The sequence below is a fragment of the Maniola jurtina genome, chromosome 16, assembly GCF_905333055.1.
Source record: "Maniola jurtina chromosome 16, ilManJurt1.1, whole genome shotgun sequence".
NCBI classification, from domain to species: domain Eukaryota; kingdom Metazoa; phylum Arthropoda; class Insecta; order Lepidoptera; family Nymphalidae; genus Maniola; species Maniola jurtina.
The window spans coordinates 379,970-394,554 of record NC_060044.1 but is presented as its reverse complement, the minus strand read 5'-3'; the positions used below and the strand labels follow the sequence as shown (position 1 = coordinate 394,554).

Below are 14,585 nucleotides of genomic sequence, written 5' to 3'. Positions count from 1 at the left end.
AACTTAGACGAAGTATAGCAGTTTTTATTAAGCCCATACTCCTAATTATTGAGTAGGTACAATTTAATCAGTATCTACGAGTCATCGTACCGGAACGCTAAATCACTTAGTGACACTGCTTGCCAGTGTGGTAACTAGCCACAGTTGAAACCTCCCACCAAACCTTACAAATTTTTTGAAATAATAAATTTCCAAATTGACCCGAAGCTAAAACTGACCTGGACACAAAAGACCACATCGCTCACCACCTTACCATGGAGGTTGTTAGTTATGAATTTTATTAACCATTGCCAAAAATTATGAATCACTTGAAACACTACAACCCTCTTTCTTAAGTTCCGCACCTCTTATCCTTGGGAAAAGAAAAAAATGCTCAATATTCTGTACCGTCCGCAGCGCATGCGCATAGTATATAAACCAACAGCTGCTTCTACAGGCATCAGTCTCTTGACTAGTGTTACACTAACAGCACCATCATGAAATTCCTGGTAAGGATAGTAACTAACATGATTTAATTAAACTACAATCAATAATAACTTTACTGTCTAGTTAGGTGCAATAAATAATAATAAGATATTAATTTTAAAGTATAAATCATAATAGTTTATATGCTTACTATTTTAAGCAATAGGTAGAATAGGTAACGATAAGTAGATACTTATGGAATAAAAACTAATAAAATAAAATATTTAATATTAAAAGTGAAGCCTCGTAAAAAATACTAACAACAGCATATAAATAAAAACATAGCATATAGGATTAATTATTTATTCTTTAATTAAACTTTTATGTAAATACAGTGATAAAAATTACGTGAAAATTAACTTCTAGTACATACTTAATTCACAAAAACTTCTAATTATTATACGTAGAATTACGCAAAAACTTACCACACCGAAAATATAATTTTACTACTTGAACGAAACAACTTTAGAAGCCAAAAATTTAGAAGATAATATTTTTAGATAAGTACCTACTTAATTGTATCTATCGACACTAACTCATTACAGGCTTAATTAAAAGGGTTCCTTTTTCCTTTTGACGTACGGAACCCTAAAATTATTTCACGACAGATCTACACTACCCCCAAGTGCTATAAAGTATAAATTACATATTTACCGTGAAGAAAGTCGCGAGCAAAAGCTTGTAATATAATAATCCTGCCGGTTCTGCAACTTTTGTTATGTATTTAAAATCATTTAGAAACCTCGAAGTTTAAGTAAAACACTTACATAAAAATTATAAATAATATAATAATTGCAATACTTTGAAATACGGAATTTATTAAGAACTAGCTTACTAGACTTCGTCCGCGTGGACAACACAAATTTCAAAACCCTATTTTATCCCCTTAGGGGTTGAATTTTTAAAAATCTTTTCTTAGCGGATGTCACGTCATAATAGCTATCTGCATGTCGAATTTCAGCCCGATCAGGGTAATGTAATTAGTTTGCGCTGTGCATTGATAGATCAGTCAGTCAACATTTTCCTGTAAAGTTTGATTGTACCTAAGTGCTGAAAATAAATAAATTTTGAGAAAGAAATAACTACCTAAAGGACTATAACTTACCTAAGTCAAAATTCAAAACAGAACAAGTGAACTTTCTCGTCAATGAGTTCGATAAGGAACTTCAAGTGAATTTTCCTCTTCGGAAAATGCTATGATATTTGTGCGAAATGCCTTCCGTAACCATTTCCCGCCAATCCCTTCAAGTGTTAAAGTGTTTAGCTAATTACAAAGGTAAGCGAAAAATTAATTAACCGCGATCTAACGCAAGTTGTATTCATAGTGTAATTGAATACTCAATTTAATTACTGGTCATTATATTCGTGACTTTAGGTGTTTTTCCAGTGGCTATGCGAAGATAGGCTGTGCTATGAAAGTGATAATAAAATTTATCTGTTCTTTGCCTAAACTATTATAAAAGGCATCCCTCTCAAAATGAGAAGGGTTTAATAGGGCTTAGGCCATTGGCCACCACGTTTGCTAAGTACGGATTAGCAGGCTTCATTTATCTTTGAGAACATTACGGAAAACTCTCAGGCATATCGGTTTCCTTACGATATTTTTCTTCGCCGTTAAAAGTGATATTTAACCGCTTAAAACGCAACACAGCATGCAAATGCTCATGCACATAGCACCTTTAAAACAGTGAGTAAACTTTCATTAGTAAGTCACCAAACACTAAAATTACGTAGAGCAAAAGAAAATTACACAGTCCTTTCTCAGTAGGTATTGTTGCAAAACTGTCGAATTCGTCTCGCATCGCTTTGCGTCTCCGGTGGATATCCTCCTGAATTACACACAAAATTGCTTGTTTCCCACAAATGTTACCACAACATTTATTTAGGATAACCAATCAGGAAGTCCGATCTATCGGAGATATTCAATTAACTAATTGATATCCAATCCACACTTGCCAATCCGCCAATCAGCCCTTGGCCGGTGTAGATAATGGCCTGAACCCTTTTGTATTCTGAGATGAGAATTGTGCTCAGTAGTGAGCCGGCAATGGCTTGAAATGAAGAGAATAAAGAAAATGATGAATGAATTGATATCCAAATCATTTAAAATCCATCTCACTTTATCACCTTAGATTCAGCTCTTTCAACTTAAAATCGTAAGGCTGGGAATTTAATTTTTTCAAGCACTTATTTTTGAGTGCTTGATCTTTCTCTGTATCGTATTGCACTCATTGTTGAGGGTTGTGGCCCCTTTTTTCGGTATAGCAATGTGGTAGGTTCGGAACCCAGTGCGGAAACCAGCCCAGAGAGAAGAAGAAGTGGTAGGTTCTCAGATGCTTCAGTATTTATGATTCGATTTAGACTTAGTTTTAACGATTATTACCGGTCAGTCCATTGTACTTATTATTATAGGTTTAGCCATTTTTATTTGAATGATCGGAAGCGACAGTCTAATGTCCTTCCGAGGTATGGACTGTGGTATGGAGTAAGCAAGAAGGGGAAAACGGGGAAAACATGTTCACACACCCCTCAATTAATCTAGTGGGTACTTACCCTATAAAACATTATTAATTCTACTCAAAGAAAACAACTTATTTTCAGAAATAAACGGCTAAATGAAACCATACAGATTAAATTTCATTAGAAAATGTGTAGATTTTTTTTATAAATGAAAACCGCGATTTGTCGACTACTAATATTGTAAATGCGAAAGTGTGTCTGTATGTCTGTCTGTTACCCAGGCCCATCAGACGAAATTTGATGAGGCGGATAAGGATTCCCTTTTATTCCGGAAAATCAAAGATTTTCCACAGAATTTAAAAAAAAAACTTAAAACCACGTGGATAACGTCGCGAGCGTCACCTAGCTTATAAATAATATTAGTATGGATTGCGTAGTTAGATCTGAAAAGACAAAGGACAAATTAAACGGCAATATAAAGTCCGGCAATTTCATTGTCTCGGGAGGACATTGCGCCAGCTCAGCTCGTAAGTATAGACAATTAACGACTCATGTCCGTGACTCAATGCCGACCCAGAGGACTTTTGCAATCATAAGTGGAAATTGCCGTAGAATTACCCTCTGCTACATGAACTACACCGAAGGCCCTATATTCAAGTTACGTCACAGAAAACCTCTTCAATTCAATACAATTCAAAGTCACAATAGATACTTTGTCACAAAAAATATTAAAATAATAGTAGCAAAATGTCAAAAATTAAAAAATAAATAAAAACTTTTCTCACAGAAATACCTTAAATAATACCTATAATACCTGTAATATGTCTTTTCTAACAATAGTTTTTTTTTTTTCAATTTTCAATCAATCTCAATTATATTCAATTATACATATCAATTATACATATACGGGGCAAGTGATATTATCCAGTGGAGAAAAAACTTAAAAACTACAAGGGGACCAAAGGGGACTGCCCTAAAAAGGAGTTTCAGGGTTCTGAATGTCAGACAGACGTATTTTATTTTTACTTTTATTTAGTAACATGTCTGTGTATTGTCCACAGATTGTCGTCGCTCTGTCCATGGCAGCGGTCTGCGCTGAGGAGGCCAAGAAGACCGAGAAGCGAGGCCTCAGCAGCCTAGGCTATGGTGGGCTAGGCTACGGTGGACTCGGCTACGGAGGCGGCTACGGCGGAGGCTACGGCGGACTCGGCTACGGCGGATACGGAGGATACGGCGGATATGGTAAGAGGATACCGTGAATTTCAACCTCTGCAATTAATCCAGAAACTTCATACTTTATAAATAGGCGTTGTCTAAAGTCTCAACTATAATATTTTGATTTATCAATTATAATAATGCCGTGCATTTAGATGTTGAAAAAACCCATGGGAACTCTGTTATTTTCCGGGACAAAAAGTACCCTACGCCCGCCTCCGAGATGCAACTTATGTTTACATTTGCCAAATTACACCAAAATCGGTTAAATGGATGGGCCATGAAAAGATAACAAACAGACAGATACACTTTCGCATTTTATTATACCTATTAGCACAGCTATTATTATTTATGGATTTGATAACATTAGGTATATTAAACGGAAAGTTTTGCAGAGAGAATTGATTTTCAACAACGGTTTTGATGCGCTGTTTTAGCATCAGTGTTTCCCATATAATTTAACTTCCTTCTACAAATTATTGCTCAGGCAATTTCCAAGCAAGCATGTTCCAACTTAAACCTCTGCATTGCTTTCTATCAGGCATTATTAGGGTAATATTTTTTATAAAAGACCTTATGAAACCTTCGGAAGAAAATAAGAAACCGAATTTTTGACGTCGAAACTCCATAAAAAAAATATAATCTAAAGAGAAAATATTTAACAAACTCGAAAGGGAATTTTGTAAATTGATAAGATTAATTCTTCGGTAAATTAGGCAATTTCAATCTTTAGAGGCAGTTACTTTCCCAATTCAAAGAACTCAAATCGTATTTATTTACGAAAAAATATTCAAGCAATTTTACTTCAATCAAAATTAATATGGCAGAAAAATGGGAAATATTCTAATTTCGAAATCATTGGCGTTTATAAGAAATATACTAGAGGTCGCCCGAGACTTCGTCCGCTTGGATTTAGGTCTTTAAAGTTCCTTTGGGAACTGTTTGATTTTCCGGGTTAAAAAGTTGCCTATGTCAATTACAGGGACGTTAGCTACCTCGGTACCAAATTTCATACAAATCGGTTCAGCGGATGGGTCTTTAGGAACCCCGTGGGAACTCTTTGATTTTTCGGGATAAAAAGTAGCCTATGTCCATCCCCGGGATTTAAGCTGACCCTGTACCAAATTTCGTCAAAATCGGTTAAACTGTTGGGCCGTGAAAAGGTAGCAGACAGACAGACAGACAGACACACTTTCACATTTATGGATATCTTATCAGTTTAAAAGTCAGAAAAAGTCGTTCAATTCAATAAGTAAGTACTTATATTACAATAAACAGTTAAATTGCAGATTTCTTACGGAAACTACAATCAGCACTTAAAACTTCATTAAAATGAGATATAAAACAATCTTGATAGAACTATTTCTATAGACCGTTGGCAGACGGGCACAACTTTAAATTGACCAAAGAATTTTACGCCACAAGACGCTCCGACTTCCACGGTAGTTTACATTCAAAGATTCGCAGATGATTTTGTTGAAAATTTTAGCTCTTCAAGAAAATTCAGTGGAAGTTCGTTCTTTCGCTCTTGCTATTGAGTCTTTTGATCCAAATCTAGTGGCATTGTTTGTAAGACTTTCAGATATGCAAGATCGACTTTTTTAAGACCTCTCTAGTCTCTAGCTCTATGAGCGCCGTGGTTTTACAATCGTGAGGTCCTGGATTTGAATCACAGCTGGGTCAGTTATGGTTTATCTTTTATGGTTTTCTCATAATAAAGAGTCGAAATCTCTTTCTCTTAGTCAAGTCATATGCGGGAGAATCTGGGGATCCACCGCATTATCATCCCAAAAAAGCTCCTGACACTATGTTATGTATAACTAGCTAATGCCCGCGACTTCGTCCGCGTTGATTTAAAATCACGTGGGAACTCTTTGATTTTCTAAGATGAAAAGTAGCCTATATCACTCTTGAGGTCTTTGACTATACTCATGCCAAAAATCACACCGATCCGTTGCTGCGTTTCAGCATAATTGAAGGACAAACCAACAAGCAAACACACTTCCGCGATTATACTATTAGTAATGATGGAAAGGGTTCACGACCCTCAGCAATGAGGAATACGATGAAAGTAGAGTTAGAGTAAGCTAGAGTGATGAAACTCTCGGTTTGATCCTGAATCGACGACATGTCAAAATTATAGGCTATGCGTAAAATCAAAGAAAAATAAGGCTATTTTAGGGCTCCTGTTTGTTAGAAGTTCCCTTATTGTCATGTTGTGAACTTTGGTAGAGTGATGAGTGAGTGATGGAAGGAGAGTGAAAAATTGCAATCCTTACGTTCCCAGTAAACTAGGTCGAAGAGAATTTGTAGTTCAAAGAGTTTCAAAGAAAATTCATTAAGCTCTTTTAAAAGACATTTGTTTCACGGAATTCGACTCACGACCCTCTATTATGTGAAAACTGTGAGAGAGCCCTAATTAATTGCTAATTAGAAGCAGTAACGAACGGAACTTGCTAACTCGAATACGAAAATCCTCTCAACCGATTAAACTTTGAACTGTCGTATAAATCGCTGAGCCGGAGCGCGCAAAACAAAGTATAAGTTCTTTTAAACAGATGAACTGACTCAGATGTTTTCAGAATTGGCTATACTTAGTCTCGATTGGTTTTAAAACAATGGATTCTAATATTGATTTAAAAATTAAAGTATTCAAACTGATTTGTTACTGGCTTTACAGTTCAGTCTTATATGCATGGGTTACGATTATTATTAACAGATTTTACTGATAAAAACCGAAAGTAAAAATAAATTTTTATTGAAGGTGTATTTACATTAAAAATTCAAATTTTGTGAAGAAAAAAGAATTATTAAAATTGATTCGGATTGGACGGATTTTCGTTCCCTATCCGGAAAAATCCCGATATTTTTTTGAGATAAAAACTATCCTAAACGTTAATTAAGAGTATTCACAGCTCAGATATTCGAGTTGCGTTTAAATCCGTTCAGTAGTTTCATTTCGTGATATAGGCAAAAATTAAAAAAAAAACTACTGTTTTGGACTCTAAGTATGTCCATAATACTGCTTCATCCTATTTAAATTTACTTACTTTATCATTTATTAGGGTTAGGAATGACTCCTTCACTGACTGACATATCACCGCCCAGCCCAACAAACCCTTGGACTAGAAAGCTGACATATCTAAGACAACCCTTTATTAACGTAGACAAGGAATAATACCCTAATGTTTTGGAATCCCCGCGGCATTTCTTTTGTATTTTTGTTTTTGTTTCTATTTCTAAACAATAGAAATATAATCAAAAATATAAAAATAAAAAGATTTTTTATTAAAATATCTCACCTTTTACAAGTAGGTACTTTTGAACCGTCAAATGCATCTATCGCTGGTTCCACAATAAAGACTGAGAGATCGATGTTAATGAAGCTGTGTACAATCTACATAAAAGCAACATTAGCGCTGCAATACAGCGGCAATAAAACGTAGCATTGTTCCCAGAGATTAAATACGAGATGAAATCGTTGCTTTCAGATGCCCATTGTACGAACTGAGTAAAGAAAGTGTACATCGCCGAATTTATATAACGAATAATATATACGTTGTTTGTGAAGGGCCAGCCCTATTTTTAACCCCCGACCCAAAAAGAGGGGTGTTATAAGTTTGACGTGTGTATCTGTGTATCTGTCTGTGGCATTGTAGCTCCTAAACTAATGAACAGATTTTATTTTAATTTTTTTTATTTGAAAGGTGGCTTGATCGAGAGTGTTCTTAGCTATAATCCAAGAAAATCGGTTCAGCCGTTTGAAAGTTATCAGCTCTTTTCTAGTTACTGTAACCTTCACTTGTCGGGGGTGTTATAAATTTTTAATTTACACTTGTTAATTATCGGCTGTCTGTACACCAGGATAAGAACACAAAATAATACTTACCTGAGACCTGTGACATCTGAAATGAGTTTTTTAATCATTTCAGTTAGCCCTAACTTATTATGTAGTGTATGCCTTCTAATGAAACGTATATTAAATTTTATTGTAACTTTTTATGTGTACATAGGTTTTTTTTATGCCTGAATAAATCCCATACAAATGATAGAGACGAAAATCTCAGTGAGCGTTAACCATTTTGAGTTAACCTACTTTTTAATACGATGGTATTCACTGACTTCCGGTAGGTAAAATGTTAAATACTAGCGACCCACCCCGGCTTCGCACGGGTGGTTAAATTAAAATATAGCCTATGTTACTCAGAAAGAATGTAGCTTACTACTGGTGAAAGAATTTTCAAAATAGCTTCAGTAAAAGAGTTTCCATCCTTATGTCGTTGACATTCCATCTACACGCACGAAACGTTTTGCGTCTTCATTCCTCATACGCATGGCTAAAGTTTGGAATACTCTTCCGCGATCTGTGTTTCCTACCAATTACAATCCGGGTATCTTTAAAACAAGAGTGAATAGGCACCTTCTAGGTAAACGCGTCCCATCTTAGACCACATCATCACTTTCCATCAGGTGTGATTGTGGTCAAGCGCTTACCTATAGTGAATAAAAAAAAAATCAATTTCTAAAATAGTAATCAGTGGGTACGTGATATTGTGTCCAACCCCTTAATGCATTTTAGTAAGTTTCAGTTAGTAAAGCATCAAGTTTATTGCACCATATACCCGCTCGTAGTACAATGGCCGTTATCTACAGGCACTAAAAACGACGGTACTGCACTCGTTACTAAAAGATGGACCATTTCACAGGTACCTAGCATATGAAAAATACCGCGAAAGCCTTTTCATATACGTAACACTTGCTAGTTGCTACTTTATTTAAAGTAGCCTGTGAAAAATCATGAAGCAAAATCTCATAAAGTTTGGAAATTATTACATTTAATACTCCCACTTTATTAGGTTATGCCCCCGGCTTCATTCGCGTGGATTACACAAATTTCAAGCCACTTTTTTACCCCCGGCGTTTAATTTACCATTCTTAGCGAATGTTTACGTCATAATAGCTACAGCCAGATCCGTTCAGTCAGTCAGATATTCAGCTTTTCCTTTTATATATTATTCATTTTCGCGCACGCACATTCATCGACAAGAGCTTGCAAGTGAACTTTTATAGGTGCAAAAATGTACTTTCCGTGTAAAACCACCTGTTAAATATCAGCGTTACTGACTTTGATAAACTTTTCTTAGATAAATTAATGTAACAAACGATAGCCTGTGAAATCACTGTGAACTAAAATTATAATTTCACTTTTCACTAAATGATAATGATTCCAAAGTAGCAATAACGCCCATCTCTACTCGTAACTATGCATCCGTCTGTCCGGCATCTGGGCAGATTAGACCATTGTTTTGCTCTAATTACTGCACGACGTTCGTGAATAGCATCTTTATGTCTGGCGTTGCACAGGGAAGTGCTTTCGGACCCTTTGGTTAAATTGTATCCATCGATCATTGTATTAATGATTTAATGTTGCCAATGACTCAGTCAGCGTAGATTTAAGTTTCTCAAGGATTCCTTAGGAACTCTTTGATTTTATGGGACAAAACGTTCTTCCCCGAAATGAAAACTATCTCTATACCCGTCAATATAAGTTTGACAGATGGAGCGTGAAAGGCTATCAGACAAACAAACAGACAGACACGTACACTTTCGCATTTATAACATTAGTATGAAGTCCCCATATGAAGTCGTGGGAAGACGCTAGTCTAAAATGTATTAATAAAATATACTTTTAAATGTCTTTGGCTTAAAATAAAGACAAACAATAATAATTGCAATGCCAAATAGGTACAAACGACGTTTAAAATAGCTTACATTTAAAAATGATTTGGGATAAAAACAAATATCTAACAACACATTGTTTGCGTTCCATATAGATGTAATGAAAACAATACTGAATTCTCACGTTGATATGAGTAATCACTTATAATTAGCCGGTGTGGGTACAATGTTAAGGTGCTTATCTTGTCGACTTCTTGTCGCAGTCACCAGTGTCACAGGGCAGTATACTAACGTGGGAACCTTCAACGACCTTGGCACACTAAATGATAAAGTATTGTTGTGATTTCCTTATTCTTGAACACCTGTTACCTTGAATTATTTTGGTAAGGTGTTATAGCATTCGAAAAGTTTCTACTACAGCGTGTTTGACAAATCACCTTATGGTTTACGGCCTCCCTGGTGCAGTACCTAAACGCTGTGGTCTTATTAGTGGCAGGTCCCGGGTTCGGGATTTGGAATTTCATAATTTTTAAATTTCTGGTCTGGTCTGGTAGGAGGCTTCGGCCGTAGCTTGTTACCATCCTACCGGCAAAGCCGTGCCGCCAAGTGATTTAGCGTTTCAGTACGATGCCGTGTAGAAACCAAAAGGGTATGGGTTTGCTTTATGAAACTACCAATACCCCTTCCAAGTTAGCTTGCTACTATCTTCAACTGCACAATCACTTACCACCAATCGAGATTGCAGTCAAGGGATAACTTGTATCTGAATAAAAAAAATTATGAATTTCCCAATTTGCCTCTACCGGGAATGGAACCCAGAACCTCATGCTTATTAGAATACAACGCTTACCTCAGCACGGGCACGGTAGGTCGATTATGTTGCTATCAAAACCAATAGTGGAAGAGTTTCAACCGACTCGATGGATTTGCAATGCGCTTGTAGAGATCGCATCAAAGTTTCCCAATAAGGGGTACAGCTTTGAGTTTAGCATTTTGAAGGTAGCTCGAATATTGCTGTTACCGAATTCCACTTTGTAAGTAATATTGCTTTGAAAAGCCAGAAATTTGAAAATTTTTGAGAGATCGGATCAGATTTTTACACAACTGCCCGAAAAAGAGTAATGTTTGCTGGGTTCATTGTATTTGAGTTTCTTTGTTCCACCATAATTTCGAAGTGCCTGAACAGATTTGGATGTATGGAGTATCATTAGGACCCTTACATCATCCTGAGTGACAGAGACTATAATTTTTTTGAAAAAAATGTAATATGGCAAAGTAGTCCTGGTTTTTAATTATTGCTTGTTTTTAGACTGTTCAAGCTAGATAAATAGGCAAAACAAAGTGTCCGAAGTTATTTTTAAATAGACCTTTTAGTGGAATAGAAACGTTTGCTATTATTTAAATGAACTTTTATAATTGCTCATTTTCCTTTGGCTCGTGTTTTTCTTCCTACCGAGAAGAACCAGCAAGAAACTCGGCGGTTGCTCGGGTAGATTTATTAAGTAGATTCATCATCATCATCTCAAATAATAGTCGGCCCATGAGTACGGGTCTCTTTTCAGAAGCGGAGGCTTAGTAATAGTCCTGGACGGGTGCGGAACCATAAAAAACTCTTATAAACTATTTTTAATGCCACTCGCTCGTAAATAAATCATTTCCCAAGGAACTGATAATATTAGTGAATGGTAGGTACTTAGTTTTTAGTAAAGGCCACAACAAAAACTGATTGTCACGGTGCATGCCTGACTTAGTTTTTTTGTGCAAAATATTTATTATTGAGTGACCTTACCAATGGTCATTGGTTTTTAATACGCCACGCTCGCGCGATTACTATTATTATGATCTCTATCATTCTGACTCAATGAGCTATGAATTATTGTGACTCACAATCAATCGAAATAAGCTGGGACTAATTTGTTTAACCAACTTGTGAAAAAGAAGATCAGAAAAAATCAATATGGTGGCTATATGGCACCAGTTTGCGATAGTCTTTTATGTCGTACGCTGCATGTTACACCATACAGATTTGATTGGTTTAGCGGATTATAGCAAATTAAGGTTTTGGTTCCTTGAAAGTATTTTTGGTTAGTTTTTGGCAGGGCAGTCGTGTTTTAATTTTTTTTATTACGACTATTTATTTATTACAGGAATCCATATTTTTCTTTACTCGAACTCAATGATTTTATTGTATTTTTAACCGACTTCATAAAAGTGGAAGTTCTTAATTTAGCCCAACAACAAGTTGTTTGGTCAAAAGTTGTCATCACAATCATCCTTTTATATCATATTGGATTAGTAACATTATATTGAAAGTACTATTCTTGTTTCAGTCGCCCCTGTAGCCGTCAGCAAAGTAGCTTACACCACTAATCACGGAGGATACGGCGGATACGGAGGCTATGGAGGCTACGGCGGATATGGCGGATACAGCGGCGTCGGCGGATACGGCGGTCTTGGTGGATACTCTGGCCTAGGTAAATAATGTTTAGTAAACATTATTAAAATGATTTTCAGTGATTAATTTTATCATCTAAATAAAAACAAGTGTAAATTAAAACTTTATAGCACCCCCGACAGCTGGTAACAGTAAGTAAAAAAGAGCTGATAACTTTCAAACGGCTGAACCGATTTTCTTGGATTATAGCTAAGAACACTCTCGATCAAGCCACCTTTCAAACAAAAAAAAAAACCAAATTAAGTTCGGTTATTAGTTTATGAGCTACGATGCCACAGACAGATACACAGATACACACGTCAAACTTATAAAACCCCTCTTTTTGGGTTGCGAGTTAAAAATATTCATCATTCATCAAACACCATACGATTTAAATCCTTACTCATTGCAGGAGGCTACGGTGGAGGCCACGGTAGCGGCTACTACGGCTCCCCCATCGGTTACGGAAGCTACGGAGGATACTCCGGCTACGGCGGATACGGACACGGTCTGGGAGGATACGGCGGATACCACTAAACTACCTCTGCATCACTCTTCCAACGGCCTGTCCACGACTTTGACGCTATGAAGGACAGCGGCGCGGCAAGCGGCAACAACTGTATAATGAAACACGCAACAAAACAGCCGTTGTTTATGTCGTCGATCTAGTCTTTCGACGGCTCGCCCTATCTCGCCCGCTCGCCGCTCCGCTCAAAGTCGTGGATGGGCAATATTGTGTTCATCATCCAAATCGATTTAATACTCGACAAATAAGGCTATGGATTTTAATTAAAATCCCTAGATTTTTAATGAGAGCTTGCCATGACACTTATTTTTATAACATCTTGAATATGTTGCCTTGAAGTTACCTCGTATAAAAATATTTGTATATGTGATAATTTAACAACGAATTTCCCTGCAACCCTTTGTAAATATGTAATAAATGATTTGATAAATATATTTTTGTTGTATCCTTTACTTTCCTTATTTCCTCATATAACATTTCAAAACTAAAACCCGACTAGGTAGGTACTTACGTCGTTAGTAGGTAATTTTTTCTGTCGCTTGGTACATTCTCAAACTTCATATTATTATGACATCTCGACTAGATATCATAATATACTAGAAATAGACTAGAAAAAAATTCAGAGACCACACAGTTTTGGATAATAAATAACTGGTAAATAATGAAATAACTCTGTCCAGGATAGCTATTTAAAAGGTCAATCAATTCCCATCGCCGGTGTTCCCACTAGATTACAACATGGGGATATTCATGGGGCGGACACCTCTGGTGCTGCAAATGTTCATGGGCGGTGGTAATCACTTTACATTAGGTGACCCGTCTGCTCATTTGCTCGCTACTTTATTTTAAAAAATAAAGAAGACCAACAAGTGTGGCCATCAAATTCAAGTTAGTAAGGAGAAAATTTAGTATTGGAGAATTGCAAGTACTTATTCTAATATCAACCATCAACGCACACGAATATTACCATAAAATGAATTATTGAACGCAGGGAAAAATCCAAGCGACTCAACTTCGAGACGCGTCCAATGGACTGTGAACGCAACTTTGAACAACTTGAAGCGTACCTAAAACTTGATGAGCTAACTTGACTGAGGAAATAGAGAAAGAGCCTGTATTTGTAATGTTATAAAAGCTGAGAGTTTCTTTCTAATTTTGCATTCGGCAAATCTACTGGGCGCACTATTCGGGATACGGCGAGTGTTACGAGTACATAGATGTTTGGCAAATTTTAAATAAGTTTGTCGTCGTATAGGTAAATAGGTAGTTTTCATATTATTTTATGAACTTAAAATTCAGGATTATTTTATTCATTTTCTTTATTTATTGCAAAATTGTATGTACACTGTACAGTCAAAGGCCGTAACACGTTTAGCACCTCAAAGATCATATTCACGTGGCACGATTATGCACATGACTATTTATAGACAAGTGTAAATTAAAAATTTATAACACCCCCGACAAGTGAAGGTTCAGTAACTAGAAAAGGGCTGATAACTTTCAAACGGCTGAATCGATTTTCTTGGATTATATCTAAGAACACTATCGATCAAGCCACCTTTCAAACAAAAATAACTAAATTAAAATCGGTTCATTAGTTTAGGAGCTACGATGCCACAGACAGATATACAGATACGTCAAACTTATAACACCCCTCTTTTTGATGCGGAATAGAATAGTTTTGCGGAAATTGCTAATCCAATTCTGAAGCCCACCGTACGATGGGTCTTAAAATTATATGTCCAATTACAATCTGCCATGCAATGGCGCGCAATTTTTCACTTAGTAAGGAATATTAAAGAGAAT

The 14,585-nt window shown here is 36.3% G+C and overlaps 1 protein-coding gene across 1 annotated transcript; it reads left to right on the top strand.

Moving 5' to 3' along the window:
• The first annotated feature begins 364 nt into the window (after positions 1-364).
• LOC123873138 (glycine-rich cell wall structural protein-like) lies at positions 365-13,213 on the top strand. Its single transcript, XM_045917852.1, has 4 exons — positions 365-488; positions 3,987-4,167; positions 12,150-12,293; positions 12,666-13,213. Exons 1-4 carry the CDS (start codon positions 477-479, stop codon positions 12,788-12,790), a joined length of 462 nt encoding a protein of 153 aa, XP_045773808.1. The 5' UTR covers positions 365-476; the 3' UTR covers positions 12,791-13,213.
• The last annotated feature ends 1,372 nt before the right edge of the window (positions 13,214-14,585 follow it).